At 46.3% G+C, this 19,418-nt stretch overlaps 1 protein-coding gene across 6 annotated transcripts in view; it reads right to left on the reverse strand.

Annotated features, from left to right (window-relative positions):
- TCF7 (transcription factor 7) overlaps nucleotides 1–16,034 on the reverse strand; it is a 70,259-nt gene extending 54,225 nt beyond the window's left edge. For 2 of the 6 annotated variants that reach the window (XM_065848789.2, XM_065848785.2), the window contains exons 1-3: nucleotides 15,481–16,031; nucleotides 15,322–15,388; nucleotides 14,835–14,941 (exon numbers count right to left, since the gene is read on the reverse strand). In XM_065848789.2, coding sequence (XP_065704861.1) covers nucleotides 14,835–14,941; nucleotides 15,322–15,388; nucleotides 15,481–15,678 — 372 coding nt within the window. In that variant the 5' untranslated portion in view covers nucleotides 15,679–16,031. Of the gene's footprint in view, nucleotides 1–14,834; nucleotides 14,942–15,321; nucleotides 15,389–15,480 lie in introns of all 6 variants that reach the window. The other 4 variants (XM_065848784.2, XM_071814758.1, XM_065848788.2 and 1 more) reach the window with 3 other exon arrangements.
- Between the last annotated feature and the right edge of the window lie 3,384 nt (nucleotides 16,035–19,418).

The following is a 19,418-nucleotide window of genomic DNA, read 5'->3' on the forward strand; positions in this document are numbered from 1 at the left end:
ACAGGCACAAAACCTTTAAAAATCGGCTGCAAAGGACAGGATGGGAAGGGAAAAGGACTTGAAAGTGATCAAACGTTTGTGCAAACAGCTCATAACAGAAAGTGACAGTGGTCATGGGCACCATGAAGAGCAATTTTGAGCCACAGGAGAGAATTTCAAGGAGAAAACAGAGTGGAAGAGTAGTCCCAGAATAAAAGGCTGCTGGGAAAACTAAGATTCTTTAATATATAGGATTAAGGATTGCCAGTATCCTCAGGGAGGAAATGTAAATGGAGTTCAGACCATTTTTTCCATAAAAATTAGGAAGCAAAAAGAATAGACTTTGAAGTTCAACATGTTAGTAAATTAAAGCAACAGCAAAGGAGACACAAAGAGAAAGCAAGCCCTGGACGCCTAAAATTATGTCTTAAGCACTTGGTACTGAAAGACAGAACCTGAGGTGATGAGAAGGTTTCTCTTCACACCATGAACAGATCCCAGAAAATCTCTAGATTAGAAACTGCCTGAGAAAAAAGTATTGCACAACAAATGTACGATGGAGTACAGCATTCAAATGGGATTCTTTGTGCCTTATTCAGCCAGCCCGGGATGACGAGGCTGCAAGAAGCACATACATGAAGACCTGGTACAGATGTCAGGCTGCTCCTGGATGCGCTGAGCAGAGACAGGATTTCTGGACATTGCTCTTTGATCTACAAAATGGTGGCTCGAGTTGGTGTGGAAGGAGGTGACAGCTAATAGACATCTATGGAGAAGTCAGAAATCCAACTGGCACCTCTACACAGATCTGCAGGCTCGGTTGTGTTGACGGGGGCTGATCATTCCTGACACCCTCATGAAAGCCAGACAGTCAGTCCAAACTTGCGTGGAGGTGATGAACAACCAGAAGGACATCATAAGGATGCACAGCAACACTCATTGCTGGGTCTGGCAGGGGGATGGATGGTGTTTGTAGTGACTTCTTGAAGGTACCAACAGCCTTGCTCAATTCTGGTAGCCACCTGAGTTTGGATTTGGCTGATGGTCATTCCAACCTGTCTACTCGGGTAAGGCAATCAACAGAACGAGTTCAGCTCATCGTTACTGGTGGCCGTGGAATGCCATGTGTCAGGAAATGGCACCCGACCATCACTGATGTAGATAAGCGTTATGGAGTTAATTAGTTGTACGGAAAGGGTGGTTCCAGGGAGAAGCGCTTCAAAACTTGGCTTGGAGATTAATTTATCCATCCTTACCTGTAATGCACTGTCAAGCAGTTAATGGTACATCCAGCTATTGGGGTAACTGAGTGAAATTCAGGAATCCATGGCATAGAGGAGATGATACAATGTGGGGTCCCTCAGACTATAAACTCTATGACTCCATAGCTGTTCCTTGCTCCAAATGAGGTATGTGGACTGTAAGAGTTTAAAGAACGTAACACAACCACAAAGTCTTTTTTTTTTTTTTTTTTTAATACATTTGGGGGAATTTTTTCCTTACATCCAGAGATTTGGTTGGTTTCTCTGTACTTGCTAGCCAGCATCTCAGACAGGCTCTGCTGATGGGGTCTGCCATTCTGCCTTTCACAAGAAGAGTTCCAGATACAACTGTTGCCTATTTAAAGTCGTCTCCAAACCAGTTTAATAAAAGCTGACTGCATCTGCTTCCATGTTATTAGTTCTGCCCCAAAACTCTGTTCCTGGCAACACAATGTTCCACACTAATGAGCCAAATCTTCCCCTCCCATGGCACTACTCCTAAACCTCCACACCATTCAGTTCACAAAGTTACCACCCTGTTTTTCCCTCGGGGGAGGGAAGGATTGCAGCTGCAGAGGGGGTTCTTCAAATAATATGAAGGCCAAAGATCTGTGGGAAAATCTGCTCTCAGACAAATAGCACTTGGGGGCATCTGCAGAGAGAACCAGCCCCTCTTTACTTCTGTCTGGGTCCCACGTCCTTCTGGCAGCAGAGCTTTTTTATGAACTGGGCTGCCATTAATCCCCTGCCAGTTCCTACACCCTACCATCCTCTGTGGGCAGACAGCACCGAGTGGGAGATAATGCTGCAGGGAAGTGGTATTTACTTCAGCTAGATTTTGAGGCTTCATGAGAGAGTTTCTACTTGGGGCAGTTATTTCTCGCCCGCTCCTGCTGCAAGAAAGAGGGATTTGGTGTGGACTAGGATAACTTTTCTCAGCTCCTTTTCCAGTGCCACTTTTCTCCCCGCAGTGCCGAGTGCGAGATAAACAGAGAGTCAAGGTTATCGTGCTGTAGCGATGCTGCTCAGATTAAAGAGAAATCAGATAACTCTCATTACCTAACTGAAACTGGTTGCTAGGCTTTTATAGAAAAATGATAAAATCTGAGAGCTGGAGGACTCTGCTGCCCTGGCAAACACCCCACAACACCCAGCTGAGCTGGAGGGTCTGCGCCCTGGCTCACCTGCCTGGGATGCAGAGATGCCTGGGATGCAGAGACGGGAAGATGCCCAAGATGTGGAGATGCACCAGGGACAAAGGTGCTCAGGATGCAGAGATGGGGAGATGCCCAGGATGCAGAGATGGGGAGGTGCCCAAGATGTCTGGGATGCAGAGATGCCTGGGATGTGGAGATGCTTGGGGTGCAAGGCAGAGCCCCAGCCACTGTGAACACATGTGGTTTCGGCCTCCGCACACTCACACCTGGAGCCTCCAGTAAGGAAATTTTAAGCTTAGAAGTTGACATGGGCACGATTGATGGCTTTAATGTTTTACAAATGGATGCGCTAGCAAAACAGCCGTCTCTACCTCGTGCCGAGTTTCCTTGTGTTTCTAAATGTTGGACTGAACTCATCTGACCGCCTCCTCTAATGCTTTCTGTTATAAACCTTTCTACACCACATGCGACAACAGCATCTCCCTGGAAAAGATTTCATTCGCTTCTGACTTTGCCTCAAGCCATTAACTGACAAACTGGCAGCTAACTACTGTTAACAAATGATTTCCTAGAGATTACTGTTTAAGTAAAAAAGGTTCCAAGATAAATAGACTCATTCTTCATTATGAGGAATTTCAATTATGCATCCAGGGGTTTGGTACATGTGTCCAACAACTATGCTGTGCAATCCTGGAGCTTGTTCTCATCAACATATTACAAATGGGTAAATAAGAAATGACATTTTGTCCTCAGTTTAATAGCACAGATTTCTGTGGCATGTGTACTTGAGACAAACATGTTGGACCATCCAGTCAACATTCCCATCCAACTAATGCCACTCTATGAAATTCCTGTTTAGGCTGAAAATGTTATTTGTTTTTAAAGCACGAAAAGATGCCAACCGCCTTGAAGGAGTTGTGGTTTTAGGGCCACCTGCAACTTGCTAAAAGATTATGAAATTCCAATTTATTGCAATTATGAAATTGCAAATAATATCTTGAAGTAAATGGTCTAATAAGCAACACAGCTTACTTTTTTGGCTAGTCCTTCTCCGATCGTTTCTGAAACATCCCCTTTCACAGCACCCTGAGTTGGATTGTATGGGGTTTTTTTCAGTATTGACATGGCTTTCCCTGCAGTGCTTTCCAAACATCACTTACCCATGAAATGATAAAGCTCCAAAACCTTCCTAAGGGAAACTGAGTCACAGAAAAACAAGCTGCTGGGGGACCGGGAGCAGAAGCCGGGATAAAGCCACGCTTCCTCCGCCGCAGCCCTGCTCGGCAGTTACAAGACTATCCGGTTCCTCTGCTATAAAACTCGGTAACATGCCTCACTTCTTACCTGATTTTGAGAACATCCTGTGTTAACACACAAACAACTGGTGTTACTACTGCCTGTTTATTTGGCTCTTTACGTGTGTCTGACACGGCACCTGGTGCTCTCCGGCAAGAGGATCGCTCGGCTCCATATCAAACGAACTCCCAGGCAGCTCCCACCCACGGCAAACAGACAGACATGTACCGCGGCACTGCTTTTGGAAGAAAATGTGGATGAAGAGTGACGCTTTTGGATACAGGAGCTGACCTTTCAAGGATTCACTGCTGTCTGCCTCATCCCTCATCGTCCATGTATATGCAGATCCACGTACTAGATCAGTATAAATAGTGCATGATCATTCAAAAACATTTAATTTAGCAAAGTTTAAGTATATGCATGTAGTTATATACCATTCCCAGCCAATGCCAATAACCAAGCAACTGGCACTGATAGATCAGATAATTTTCTGTCGTCTTGAGTGAAGAAATTAAATTTCCTCTACAACAACAACTCTTGTGTTCAAGTGCTGTCAGAAGTCCCGGCCAACACACATTTAGTATTTTACCTGAATTCTGCTCCTAGCAGGAAAAGCACACAGTTCAACAGAACAGTAAAAACTGACATTACCAAATATAACCCTGGTTTCAGCCATCAAATTCATTATTGAAAACACAAAAGGACTGAAGGATGATGTTAACTTCAAGCCAGAAGTGTTTTAAAAACTTTCTGGCTTTTTCTGAACATCAGTATCTGTTGCATTATACAGAGCACATACGCTAACACGACCCAGCATTTCTTAGAAATATATCCTCACATTACTGCGTTTAGAAATTAATGCATTTACTCCATGATAAAATTACTGCCTTGTCAAGGTGCTCCCACATCTCCCCGTCCAGCTGCTTTGGGGAGCTAAATTAGCAACAGCAAACACATTTCTGTGATGTCATTTTACAGCATTTGATTATTCAAAGTTGCTAACAGCCTGCAAGAATTCAACTAATCGATCTGAAAACTTGAGAGCCCGTTTCCATGAGAAAAGGACTCTGGAGCTGGACAAGGGACCAGAGCTGCCCTGAAGTTAAACCAACCTGGAGAATGACTGTGAGTCTCAGAGTGAATCACTCGGAGTTGCATTGCTTGAAGAGTTTGTGTCCTGCCCCATTACAACCACAACTACATCTGATTTGAATGAAACTTCAGACTTAATGATTTTCATGCCAGCTATTTCAGAAGCACTGTCATTTTCTTCAACACCCTGTTATTTCATTCACTATCTCCAAAGTTTTTGCTCCAATTCCAAAAGCAAACTTATTTTGAGGAAACAGACTGCTTCCAAATGGCTTTAGAAGGGCCACACACTTAAAACCCTGAACAGACTTAAACCACAACCTCCAGACATCCTCGTGTTTGATGGTGTACGTCTCCAGAATCCCCATCTCTACGTACAAAACGAAAAGGCAAACAAGAGATCAGCACTGAAGATTCAAACGGGTGGTTTGTTTCTTTTTTTTTCCAGAAAACTATCCCTATAGTAATGATTTCAAACAAATAACAACCTAAAACAAAAACACGACAGCAATAAAATAAAATCTGATGAGCTCTTCAAAAAGATCTGCAGCGATATCGGTTGGCAGGACGGTGTTGCCTATCCCAAAGCTACAGCAGTTTATCCCAGCCGGGCTTTGCTGCGAACACCCCACAGCCAGAAGGCTCCATCCTTTCAGATTCCAAAACAAAAGCCAAGTTGTGATCGCTGGGATGAGGAAGAAATTTTTTGTTGTGGATTCATTACTGTGTAATTACTGCAGATTGCATCTTTGGAATATTATGGCAGATACAAGTTGGGAAGATGTGGTGGCTCCCCATGTTATCATCTAATGCTTTGGGTTTACATTCTGAGTGCCAGCCCTCCAAAATATCAGGGATGTGTGCGTCTATTGAAGGAAAAGCAAAATATTTTCATTGATAGGAGACAGGGAAATACAACCAATACTGTCAACTGTTGTCAAACTGATACCAAGGAAAGAGTTTCATGTTGAACTATAAGAAAAAAAAATCATTTACCCATTTTCTCAATAAAATCAGGGTTAGGAACACAGTGATAAGATCAGAAAGGAACACCCCTGGGTAAGGGACTATTCATGGGACCAGAATGTGGAAAATTCCATAAAGGACAAATGTTGCTAAGAATATTCAAAAGTCAAAGCTTTCTGTGGGTGTGCATGCACAGAGATGTCAACACAACTATTTCACGATCACCGAAATTGCTACTAGCCTGCATCCTCTCTGAATGGCTATTTTTAGGACCCAGCCTTTCATGTGGTATAATGATGTGGATTTTACAAGAGCATTTATAATGTGTTTCATATGGTGTACAGTCCCGAAGAAATTGCTTCGTATCGGAGAAAGTTAAACAAAAAGGTTCGGGTAGTTTAAAAAAAAAAAAAAAAAGGGTCTTATTTTGTATTATTACTTCTGTTTCGCATTTAGGGTTCATCCACGTATTTTAATTTATCCGGTGTGACAGCACCAGCTGTCCCAAAGAGACGCTTGGTACAGCACGATGCGATCCCGCAAAATGTCACCTGGATTTCTGAATTGGTGCATCCCTTTGGACAGTCAGATTTCAAAGCCCGCAATGCCACACGGGGCAAGTTATAGCAGGAAGGCAAAGCTCAAAGGCCAAATTTTGATCTAGGGTATGCTGGTCTCAGGGGCCATGCACTGTCTGCCCCACTGGAACGTTGGAATTGGCCTTTCTTCTTTTAGGGCGAAGTCATACAGAGTGAGGTTTGTAGAAGACGATGACTCCTCCTCACTATCTCTGCTCCCATGCCAGTAATTCCAGGGCAGCGGCACGTAACGAGAACCAACTCATCAGCCTCTCCGTGCTAAGAACAACAAATTTTCATGTGGTAGATCTTACGATGGCTTATTTCCTAAACATGAAAGCAATCCCCACAGTGCCATCTCCTCAGTGTTAAAATAAAAATTCCACATTTTTGATCTTTTCTCAGCATTTTGCTGGGACAAGCATCTCCACAGCTCTTCTTCCACCCGTGTGTTTATAATTGCATCCCCCTCGTGTTGAGCCAAGCATACTTTACAATCCTGGGCTTTCACATTTTGCTTTTGTGTAAGTCCCATCAGAGGAGAACCTCTGTTTACGCTCCTGTGTGCTATTCCTCAGAGCAAGCCACAGCAGAAAACAAATTCAACATATAGCATACAAGTTTAATCACTTCAAAAAAGGTCTTTTTTTTTTTTCGGTCAGTCCATGATTACTGTGTAGCTCTTTAAGGCAGACATGTACTTTGTATATTATAGTCCCAGATTCTCAAATGGAACAAAGGACATACTGTTGAGACCTTTTTTTCCCTATCATTTAATCAAATGTAAAGTTGTTATAACCAGAGGGGAAAAGTGCTCTAGATTCTAGTATCCAGCTTTACTTTGGTTTCGAAAACTTACCACAGTATTGTTGAGTTTATTGTTTCGTCTAACAAAATACTAATTTGGGGACCCCATGAAACACAATGAACCAGATTCTTTTCGTTGCAGCCAGGCTGTGTTTAGCACAGAAGCAGTGGATGGGCAAGGAGTCGTGGTTTAAAGCCATTTTGGTGACCTCTTGCCCAGCATCTCCAGCCAGTGGGATGTTCTGGATGGGTACCGCTAGTTCTGCTGGGTTTTGCTAACCCTCCTCATCCTCAGCCTTGATGAAATGTCCCATTTTCTCTGTGAAACCACCTCGCAGAAGCAGTGTTGAACAGTCCTTCCAGGCCAGGCTAGACAGGGCTCTGAGCAACCTGATCTGGGTGAAGATGTCCCTGCTCAGAGCAAGGGGGTGTACTTTGGTGGATGAACTTTGAAAGTCCTTCCAACCCAAACTATTCTATGATTCTGTAACTTTGGGAATCGTCATAAATTATAAAGACCCAAAGACAAAAATAAGAGAAAGGGCCACAGGCCAGAGCAGTGGTAAGTCGCTTCGTAAGGAGGTGGAGGTGAGAGCTCTTTCTCCAAGCTCATCAGGAGGTGACCAAGAAGCAAATCCTGCTGCAATCAAGACTCAGAGGCACATGATGTTGCAATCACTTCCTTTAGGAAATGAAGTCGGAGGGTTGTGAGCCAGCAGCATGTGCTGAACTGGCAGGTCCCAAGGCAAGAAGGAAGACCTGGGCTGACACTGGGTTTGGTACAGACTTTGCAGGTTCCCAGGACGCCTCATCATTCACCCACGAAACGCTCGCCCTGCCTGGGAGCTGGAGAGAGCCATGCCCTCCCGGACAGACTGCTGGACAAGCCAGCAGACAGAACAGGCATTTGGTCTTTACTGATTCAGCTGGATTAGAACTGTAAACTAGGAAAGGAACAGCTCTGCATCCTGTTACCAACCCTCTGAGTCACCCGTCCTCCTACCAAACCTTCATTTCATCCTCCAGACGCAGGGACTAATGAGCAAGTATCATGTTCTAGCCTAGTTTTCAAAGGGAGATTTGGAAGGAGCTTGTGAGGGGGACTCCGATGGCCCAGCTTGGCACCAAGCTGGGATTTGGTCAGGCCGAGAAGTTTCCCCAGCAGCTTTGCAAATTGTTCAGGAAGCAACTGGTATCTACCCTCCTGTTTTTGTGCCCTCCACCCGCCATTGGTAAATGATGAGGTAAGGGCATATATACATCAGGCTGGCAGAGATGCTGATGTAAGCCATCTTCTGGCATTGAAAGCAGTGAACTGCAGTGGCAAAAGCATGGGAAACCAAGATAAAACAGCAGCAAATGAGAGTCATGAGGTGATGGCTGCACACAGCCCAAAGCCTCGGAGGGGTGGGATGGAGAGAAGCTCCCAGGGTGACAATGCCCTCTCCAGGAAAACAGTGCTGGGGATGTCTGGCAGCTAGTCCCTCTTCAGATCAACACGACAGACAGGAGAAGACAAACCTTGAGGATTTAATGAGAAATCTGTGACTCATGCATGGCGCAGGAGGGTTTAATTACTGAACGGCAGCACGTGCTTGACCCAAAGCCCGCTGCCCAGCGCAGCCTCCCCGTGAGCACAGACAACGCTCACAGATGCACGGGTCCTTCCCTCACCTTCTCTACAGTGAATTAGTGAGGGGGCTCAAAGGCCAATCTCGGTGAAACGAAGACTAAATTTGGTCTTGCTGAATCACTCATGATCAAAGGGCAGAGAAAGAACTGGGGGTGTGAAATTAATGGGAAGCCATAATGTTTCCTCAAAACTGTTGATGTTTCTCTTGACTGTGTTTTACCAATAACCATCATGTCATGTACACAGAGACACACATCTCGGGACTGGATTGCAATCTTTGGTGTGCAGCTCACACCACCCGTACCCTGAAAACCTGCTTCACTTGCAGATCATGTTAGAGATAAAGAGGGATTCAGCCTGCGATGAGGATCCAGCCCTTCACAGATTATCTACGAGAGGAGACAAGAGTCATCCCTATGGACCCGGCAATGTCTGTTTAGTCACAGAACACACAAGGTTAGTTGGGCAGGTACCTCGGAACAGCAAATGCCAGCACAGCCGACTGTAGGGATCTGTCAGAGTTTCCACCCGAACGCAGGAATTTAATGGTGCCTGTAGACTTACGGCAGGAGAGGGACTGCAAACGGCGAGGTGACGCGGGAAGGCGCTGCAGAGCTCCTCGCTGCCCTCCCACCGCTCCCCCCTTCTCTCCGTTAAACCTTTGGAGACCAGACCAGATCCATTCTTTCATCTTGGACACATCGTGTCCCGCTAACCCCCAAAATCACTCTGCTGTTCACAGTTAAAATTTCAAAAATATTTATCATGAACATGAATGAGCTTTGAGAGTTGGGGTTGATGCTACGTTTGCGCTTTTCTCTCCAAATTCTCAACCAGTTGAGCTACTAACACTTCACAAACAGCAACAGTTGGAAGTTTGCAGGAACAGTGCCTTTACCACACAATCTCATAACAGGTCCCCACCGAGAAAGCATCCCGTGCCTGGGAAGCCAGTTCCAGGGTAGCCTGCGAAGGAATCCCGGGGGGAGAGCAGATACCGTTGAACTGTCTGAATCACGTGTGCACTTACTCACATGCTCAGATTTACATAAAACTTGCTTTTGTTTCCCTGTGACATTTTTCTTTCTCTTTTTTTCATTCCAAACAATTTTTAAAATAAGGTTATATTAGACCACACACAGGCAGTGCTGTATCATGTCACTGCTTAAGCAGAACTCTCTAATTTATTTCAAAGGGAAGTTCTGCTTCAAAATTGAGGGTGTGATATGAACTCAGAAAATTAACACAAGAATTTTCCTTGGGGGGAACCAAGGCTGAATCAGACATGCAATAAATGACCTCGGAAGCCCTGTCTGTGCCTTGGTACATCCACCTATTCGACATTATGCTTTAATATAAAAAATTATTTTCACCATTATCCTATTTCAAGCTAGGTAGAAGAGCTGGAAGAAGTGGATTCGGTCTGGTCAAGAGGGAACAAATTACTCATCTGTCTGTCTGCCAGGACGTGCATCAGCAGCCACCGCACTCCTAACGCTTTCTGCTGGGAATACAGCAATTTATGGGAAGAGAACACTGTCCCAGCGAGGTCCTGTCGCTGCCAGGGAACCTGGTTGGGATGCTGCTGGCACTGCTGGGAACACGTGGAGCTCCCATTTGCTTGCAGCTGCCTTCCCTCCCCGGACAACATCTGGAGAGGGACGCAGCAGCCCTTTCACAGTGACAAATCCGCATCATGCAGCAACTCCAGGGAGTTTTGCCACTGGTTTTAACAGGATCAGAGCTCGACACAGGAAAAAGCAATACTAAACTGACAGTGCAAGCTAGGACAGACAAACCTCTCCAGAGAAGCAGCTGAGCTGCAGATTTCCTTCCGCCAACTGCTGCGGGGGCAAGAGCCTCCCGCAAAGGGATGGAGCATCCTTGGGGGAAGGGGCTACAGCAGAAGTGGCTGCGTCCCAGGGCTCAGCGGCTGCTGCCTGAGCTTCTGTCCTGCAAAGGGCGGCAGGAGGCTCCCAGCTCCATGTTTTTTGCTTTTTGACCTCGTGATAGACATTTGGGACCTGTGGCCCCGGGTCAGCAGTAACTGCGCTTTCATCTTGCCCTGCCCCAAGGGGACATTTCAAAGCCGCTGAACAGACACCGAGCTCGAGGAGCCTGGCTGACCACAGGGACCTGGCTCTGAGCATCGGTGTTATTTCCGTGGCCTGCCATCTCATCTGGCGACTTCAGATGTGCAGAGCTTGGGAAGGTACCACCACCCTTCTGCTCCCACATGAGCTCTGGTTAGACCACTTAGTAATTAAGATTACGTAGTGTCTGTTTCCCAAAGAAACAGAGGCTCTTGGACCTCTTTTTCACAAAGACAGAAAGTCCAGTGCCTCAGCTTTACACATAAAACATTTTAATGCTGCCTTCACACATCTCCCATGCTCCCTACACATAACAGAGGTGAACAGAAGGTGTAAAGAGTTTCCCTGGGAGCTCTCCCACTGACCAGAGTGAGGAGAGCTCTGTGCCCTGCAAACGGGACAGCACAGCTCATTCCCCTATTTTATAAACCTATTTACAAAAGGAACTTAAAGGAACTTATAAATGCTCCTTCTACCACTTAACTACCACAAGGTACAAGATATAACAATGTTCAGAAAACCCCCTCGGGTCTAAACTAAATTATACAACTGTAGCAAGAAAAATATTTTAATCTGATCAAAGTGTTAACATGTTTGACCATGTCTGACCTCTAATGTTTGTAACCACCTAAAAGGCTGATGTTCTTACTAAGGATGTACCTTAATTTGATTTAAAGTCATTTGTACTATTTAAAAAAGGATATAGTTTTATGATTTTGTATTTCATTTAGAAAAAACAGTTCCTCAACTTGTTAATATTATTCAGAAGTTTCTTGCAGATTTTTAACCAGTAAATCCTATATATTCCACCCTGGGAATAACTGGACTTTGCGAGAGAAAGGAGACTCCAAGGAGCCACGAACCACCATGCACATGATGCCTGAGAGCCAAGTGGGGAGCGGTTCTCCTGGTGCCTGGCAAAATGTTGAGATTTCAGATGCATGCACACGCTGCACTGAGATGCTCTTACGACACTTCACCGAGAGCATGCCCTCTCCAGCCCGGCCAGCTGACGGGGGGGTCACAGCAATGTCCCAAAACACAGGACGCCCTGTCCCCAGCTCCAGGAGCACCTTCACTCACACACCCTGGCCACCCCCAAGGCCTCCTTTCTCTCTTTGACAGCTCTGCTGCCAGTCCAGGCCACTTGTGCCTGCTCAGACCAGCATCCCTCTGGCCGAATTACCCTGATCTGGCATTCGCCACCTGCAGCAGAGGTGGCCCACACAGCCGAACGCCCAGGATCTCCCCACTGCAGGGTGGCTCTTGCCACGTCCCGGGGACATCAGCTGGGCTTAGTGTTGCTGCTGATGTCAGGTAGCCGGACACATTCAGTGCATCACTCTGGAGCGACATCAGAGCATGCAAATAACACAAGTTGGTGTGTTTTGGTAAAAAGAGACAATTCCAACAGGGGAGATGCGGGTAGACTAGCTGGATGCTGGGGTGAGCAGTCTAACAGTTAGCGGGCTACAACCACCTTGAGGGAAACAAAGCAAAAGTGATGCTGCTGAGAAAATAAAAGGAGGAAGCAGGAGGCCAGTAACGCCAGCAGCAACACACCCAGCAGGCAGGAGCTCCGGGCCAGGTCCAGCACCGCGCGCAGCACCCGGCCGGGTTCGGAGGAGCCCGCGGAAAATAAAACCTGCAGCCTCAATGCTGGCCACCCTTCTTCGTCTTTCAAGAGCTGTGTTGTATTTTTCAATTAGTTAAGTGTAAAGCCCTGACATTTTGCCAAAGTACTCCAGGGTTAATTTTTTTAATTTTTATTTTTGAAGATTCTGAAATTAATCCTAACTGCAAACAACCATTTCCAGGAAGCCTCATTAAGCAAAATACAATCTCTACTATCAAATGCATGCATGACTGTGATACAGAATCCCATTCACTCGCACAACCCTCCTCCCTGACTCTACTTGTGCTAAAGCGTAAATTAAACAAACTTTTATCAATGGTTAAGTATAGGCAATCTTTGGTCACAGATCTGACCTCCTCAATTACTGGAAACGGCCACCAGATTATAGCCTATGCTTTATATAATATACACAAAAGCAATAAATCTGTAAGAGCAATACACAATTTACGATGATAACCTTTGCAGAGTCAAATCAAACACAAGACAAAATTGCCCAGAAAGATAAATTGGAATAGTCATGGTACCAAATCAAATAACCAAAAGATGAGTCTTTATCTGAGGAAGAAATCTTCCCATGTCTGTTAGATAACTGATTTTTAGGTGAAAACATCAAACCGGCTTTTGAAGTCACGCAACATAAACCACTGCAGGATGCGAACAGGCCAAAGGCAAAGCCGGCTGAGGCAGCGGATGATTTCTGTGGCTCTCGAGGGGACAGGATCATTCCTTCTCTGCTACTTAGTTTTCTCCCCTCCAAGTTCTGTACAGCCTATTTACTCCTGTCTGTTGCTCCAACAATAACCTCTTGGGTTCTTATTACATTATCAAGGGGAGAAGCAATTCACAAACCACAATCTACTTTTTAGCTTAATTGCTAATAAATAGGCTATGGTACTTTGTTGCCCATCAAGTATGGGTTTATTAAAAGAAATATTCTACTGTAGCAAGTAGTTGCTGGGCTAATGCAACTCCGATTTACTCAGATTCTATACCATGGAGCAAAGTAAGTGCTTTTAATTAAGACAAATTTAATATCGTCACTTAAAATGTATCAAGAAGAGAGAGGAACTTAATATTTTAGAGGGGAAGGGGGACACCTCATACTAGGACAAAGGGATATGAGCTGGGATGCAACAGAAGAAAGGCTTATTTTTATTAAAACAATGTACATTGGCCCTGCCTTGCACACACATCTTTTCTTGCTGTAAACTCAAGGAAAACTTCGAACTTTACTACCAGATCCTCAATATCTGCACACCGACTTCAGCAAAGCTGTGACCGTCTGCAGCAGGGAAATCAGCGCCCGAGAAGAGCACGGGCAGGCTGGGGACCCATCTCCTGCCACCCAGGCCACTGATCCAGCGAACAATATTCCAACACACTCTAGAGTTTCATCCCCCACAATCCATCCCTTTTTCATAAAGCCAGTTTAACATCCTAATCCTCCAGTGAACAAAGGGTTAAAATTAAGGAGGGTGTTATTTATTTTTTTAAACTACAGGCTAAAAACTAAAACTGAAATAAACTAAGTGATGTTCTGTTCTTTACCGGCTGCAAATGCAAAGTAACATCCAAAATGAACGCAGCAATGCCAGCTCCCCAGGAGCGACACGAGCACAACTGCCTACTGCAATGTCGTGACATGATTTTCTGAAGTTCTGATGGAGATGGTGATGGGAAAAGACGGCTTTTGTAGAGAAGCCTTTAATTATTCAGATAGCAAAATTCACAAACATTAGAATATACAGAATTACTGAAGCCAGTTTGACCCGGGAAGGAAAAGCTTTACAGGAAAAAGACAAAAATAGTCCCCCAGCAATTTTAAATCTTTTCCTAAGAACCTCTGTTGCCATTTTAGAAGCACTAGATACACTTTCTGGGCCATCATCCACTACAGAGTCCTAAACCAAAGCAGACCAAAACCTAGCTATTTTACAAGCAGATTAACGTCAAACTGAAGTTAAGCTGTGGGATATATCCGTGAACACAAACACCAGAAGCCACTCGCCTCTAAAGCCCGGGGCCCAGAAAAAGGAAGGGGCATTCTTACATTTGATATTAGGGTTTGAGGAGTAAAGGTGAACCTAGAGGATGGGGAAGCTGGAAAAGCAGCTCTTTCAGCAAACCGGGAGTGAAACTGACACTTGCCGAGCATCTTCCCCCATTCCCACTCCTTCTCCCTTCAGCTTGGACAGAATAGCGCCTGAGCATTTTAGAAACAGGGCTGCGATTTGTCAGAAAGAAAAGCACATGTAGGTGCCTGCACAATACCTGCAACATACTTCAGCAGTGAGAGAGGCTACAAAACTTCTCTATAACGAGAGGATGAACTCACCAGAGGTGACATAGATCCATTTGGCAGATAAGGGTCTGAAAGCATTAGGAACGGGTAGCCGGAATACGCAGATCCTTTATACATCCCTGGGTCCTGATGCTTCATACCTGTTAACATTAAAGATCCCCATGATAATTTGCCTTATGACAGGTGACTCCCCTGCCTGTTGAGAGCTCCCAAAGAGGTTACAGCAGACTTTGGGAGTCTTTTTGCCCCATGTTCCTCAGAGAGGGTGTTGGGGGGGTGCCAGGGTCCCCTGGGGGTGCACGGGGAAACCTCACTGCTGACAGCTGCAGCTTTCCCAGGGGGGCTGTGGTGGCCAGGCCAGCATCCCTCACTCCCGGGGGCTGCAGGGCAACAAGCTCAGGGACCAAGGGGCTCACTCACCCCGGTGATGCTGAGCACTTGGACAGGGCGAGCTGGGGATGCCAGCGGGGACCAGGGACGGACACACACACACAGAGACGGGGTGATCGGTGCCACTAACCATCATCCATGTGGTCCGGGAGCTTCTCCTGATAAACCCTCTGCGGATCCTGCACACGCCTGATGGCCTGCATGGGGAGGAGAGAGAGAGGCAGAGCGGGGGGTGGCGGGGCGGGGGGCGCGGGCCCCGGGCGGGGGCGGCGGGGGCGGCCCGGCTCACCTCGGGGTCGGCGGCGGCTGCGGCCGGGCTGCCGCTGCCCTCCGACTCGTTCACCAGCGAGGACTTGAGGTCGGCCAGGTCGCGCTCCGTAAAGGCGTTCTCGGGGATCTTCTCCTCCTGCTCGCCCTCGTCCTTGAAGGCCAGCATCTCGTCGGTGGCCCCCAGGTCGTCCCCGCCGCCGCTGCCCAGCTGCGGCATTTTCCTCCCGCCGCTCCCTCCCGAGCCGCGCAGCAACTTTCCCGGCGAGTATTGTTCTCCGCCGCCCGGATCAAACCCTTCGCAATTATTAATTTTTTTTTTCTCCCTCAATTTTTTTTTTCTCTTGGGAAAAAAAAAATAAAAAATTGCTTCCTCTTGAAATTTTTCTTTTGAAAGTTTTTTCCTTTCCTTTTGAACTTATAAACTTTTCCCTTTAACTTTGTCCCCCCCTTTTCAAACTCCCTTTAAATCCTTTCTTAAAAAAAAAATAATTATAATTGCTTTTTCCTTCTTAAAAAAAATCTTTTCCTCTCCCCCCTCCCTCCCTCCCCGGCGGCTCACGGGGGGCTCTGCGGGCGGGCGGGCGTCGCGGGATGCCGGGCTCGACAGGCGCCCACCCCCGTGCCGCCCCCCACCCCCCCCGAGCCCCGGAAAGTTTCCCTGGGAGCAGCGGGCGCCGGCGGCAGCCAGAGGCACGGAGCGCCCGGTGCCTGAGTGCGAGCGCGGCGGCGCGGCGGCCAAGGGCTGCCGACATCAAAGCGGCCGCCGGGTGATTGGCAGCTCCGGGGAGGGGCCGGGGGCGGGCACACACACACATACACACACACACATATATGTACACACGCGCTCCGACGTGCCTGCCTTAAAGGGACCGCCAGCCCGCGGTATAGCGGGGTGACCCCCCAACCCGTTCTCGGGGACGAGGAGGGACCCCGCCGGCACCCTCGGTGCCAGCCCGGGACGGCTGCGTTTGCGGGGGTTTGGAGGTGCGGAGTGGTCCGGTGGTGGGTGGCACTGGGGGCTTAATGCAGCCACCGGCTGTGTGTGGACATGTGTGTGCACACATCTGTGCACACATCTGTACACAGATCTGTGCCTACGTATTTACATGTGCACACCTGTACACACATCGGTGTGCGTGCACACACACAAGCCTGTGCACACATTTGTGCACACACACTTCTGCACACTCTCATCTGCACATACACCCGTGTGTCCACATCTGTAGGTGCTTATCTGCATACACATCTGCACACACACACCTGCATGCACACATCTGCACACATATCCACGGTTCTGCACCTGCTCATGTGCGCACACGTCTGCACACCCACATCTATAGGTGCTTATTTGAACACATGGTGTGTGTGCCCATATCTGCACATACACATCTGCACACAAATCAACACGATTCTGTGTGTTCACGCATCTGCATGTGCACAGTCTGTACACGTGCATCAGCACACATGTGCATATGTGCAGCCATGCACATGGCTGTATAGGTGTCTCTGTACATCTGCACACATACATCTGTACACAGACATCAGCATGCACAGCTGCACATCTGACACACACAAGCACTCACACACTTACACACACACCAGTGGGATCCACTCACATCCCCAAACACATCAGCACAAGTGAGCACAAAACCGCACACATCAGCACACACACCTCTGCACACGCAAACACACACACCTGCACACACACATCTGCACACAAACATCTGCACACTCGCCTTTGCCCACAAATCTACAAGCACAGATTGGCAACTAAAAACAGAGGGCAGAGGTTTGTACGTGTAACTGTAGACTCACATCAGCGCGTGTATGTGTGCACATGGGCACACTTCACCACATACATGCGTGGACACAGACACACATCAACACATATATGTGTGCACAGACACACACATCAGCACATATAGGTGTGCACACAGATGCTCAACGCATGTCCACACAGACACACTGCACCACCTACATGCGTGCACACAGATGCACATCAACACATATAGGTGTGCGCACACACACATCAGCACATATCGGTGTGCACGCACAGACACATCAACAGATATACATGTGCACACCCACACCTCAGTGGGTGTCCCAGCCGTGGGTGCCCCCTCTCACCTGACACCCGTGGGTGCCGATGGCCCCGCAGAGCACGTCCGGGTGCGGGGCGATGTCCGCAGTTCCCCACTCCCCCCATCACCCCCTTGTCCCCAGCCTCTTGGGGACACAGGCGTGACGTCGCATCCCAGAAAATTATTAGTTTTCCTGACTGGCCCCAAGGGTCAGGAAACATGAAATTACCATCTTGCAGCCAGTTCTGAAGACACTAGACACTTCTGTGTCGGCGTCAGAGATTTTTTTAAGCAGTTCCCATGGAAAAGGAAACTCCCCATCTCTTCTGATCACATGCGACAGGTCCTATGCATGTCTCCGGTAGCTTAAAACAACACACCGATATTTATTTTCCTTAATTAAGATTGCATAAGATAGCCCTAGGTCCTGGAGACTTTTCTACAGACTGTAATGACGCCATGTAAATTTTTTTTTATGACCCAATATACTACATATTGTCACATTCGGCCCTTGAATAGGAAACTAAAAATCTCAGTCCCTAGTTTTCTTGTTAATTAGGGTATTATTACTAGGGATATAATCTCATTACCTTTTGGGGAGGAGAAGAACTAGTTTGGAGCCACTTTGAAAAGTACTAAATATATTTAAATGAAGCAAAATCCGTCTTTCTGCTAATTGCTGATTTTGCATGACACAGAATTATTGTTCTGATTTGGGGGGCTAAAGGAGACGGGAGAGGGAAAGGATGCTGTTTGCTTTTTTCCAGCTCAGCTCTCCCATCCAGCTGAATGAGCGGGGCTACCCCATAGGAAACTCCGTCTGCAAATTTCCATTCTTTTAAACATCACGAAAATAAAATAAGCTGCAGCCACTTTGAGTAATAATCATTTGAATGAAATATTTGCTACTTTAAGATTTTTTTTTTTCTTTCAGATCATCCTCTTGGTTTGCATGTGAAAAAAATAGTCTGAGATTTACAGCCCTCCCAAATGGAGATAAAGCCTTGGCAATGAGTTGGAAACCTGTTGTAATCTGTGATCCAGGAAACAAAGAGCCTCATTAATGCAGAGACTTTGGTGAGCCTTTGATGTTAGCTAGCATAGCATTCACTCTCAGTTCCATTTGCATTTAAACATTCATAAAAACATCATCTCTGCTTCCTTTGCCTTAAGCAATTTAGGAGTAAAGTATAGCTTCTATTTAAAGAAACCCACTGTGGTGAGGCTTAGAATACAAATATCACATAATCTTCAAGCAGAACAAATATTTTATCCTACATTTCTGGTGGGCACGTTTAATAGTATTATATTTAAGACCCAAAATAAAAGATCCATCTTATTTTCATTAACCTTACACCACATATTTGAGTGAAAAGAGGAAAGGGGTCCTGTTCATTCTAAATATACTACATACCAATTTGTGGAAGTCGGGGAATCCAGAGGATTTTACATTCTTCACAAGAGCTGAATTTTTGAAAACTGCATGCCTACAGCAAGGTGCCTGAATCCATATTAGACACACAACGCTGAAAATTTTGAACAACAGTAGGTTTTGGGGTTTTTGGTTTGGTTTGGTTTTGGTTTTGGTTTTGTTTTAATATATGTATTTTTCTGAGCTGCAGAATCTTCATCCTGGCATTAGAATGGGGAAAAAAATATTTTTTAATATTTATTTATTTATTTATTTTTAACAAATGGAAGTGTAAATGTAAAATACTAAAAAATCAGAATAAGCCCCAAATGTGGAGATTTTCTTCCAGGAGAAGGCACTGTTGCTCCCAGACAGCATCCTGAGGGAATGGCAGCATGGGGGGAATCGCTTAGAAAACAAAGGCCTATCTATGTTATTATTTCCAAAAGTATTATTCACAAACAC

This window comes from Patagioenas fasciata, chromosome 14 (genome assembly GCF_037038585.1).
Source record: "Patagioenas fasciata isolate bPatFas1 chromosome 14, bPatFas1.hap1, whole genome shotgun sequence".
In the NCBI taxonomy this organism is placed as follows: Eukaryota; Metazoa; Chordata; class Aves; order Columbiformes; family Columbidae; genus Patagioenas; species Patagioenas fasciata.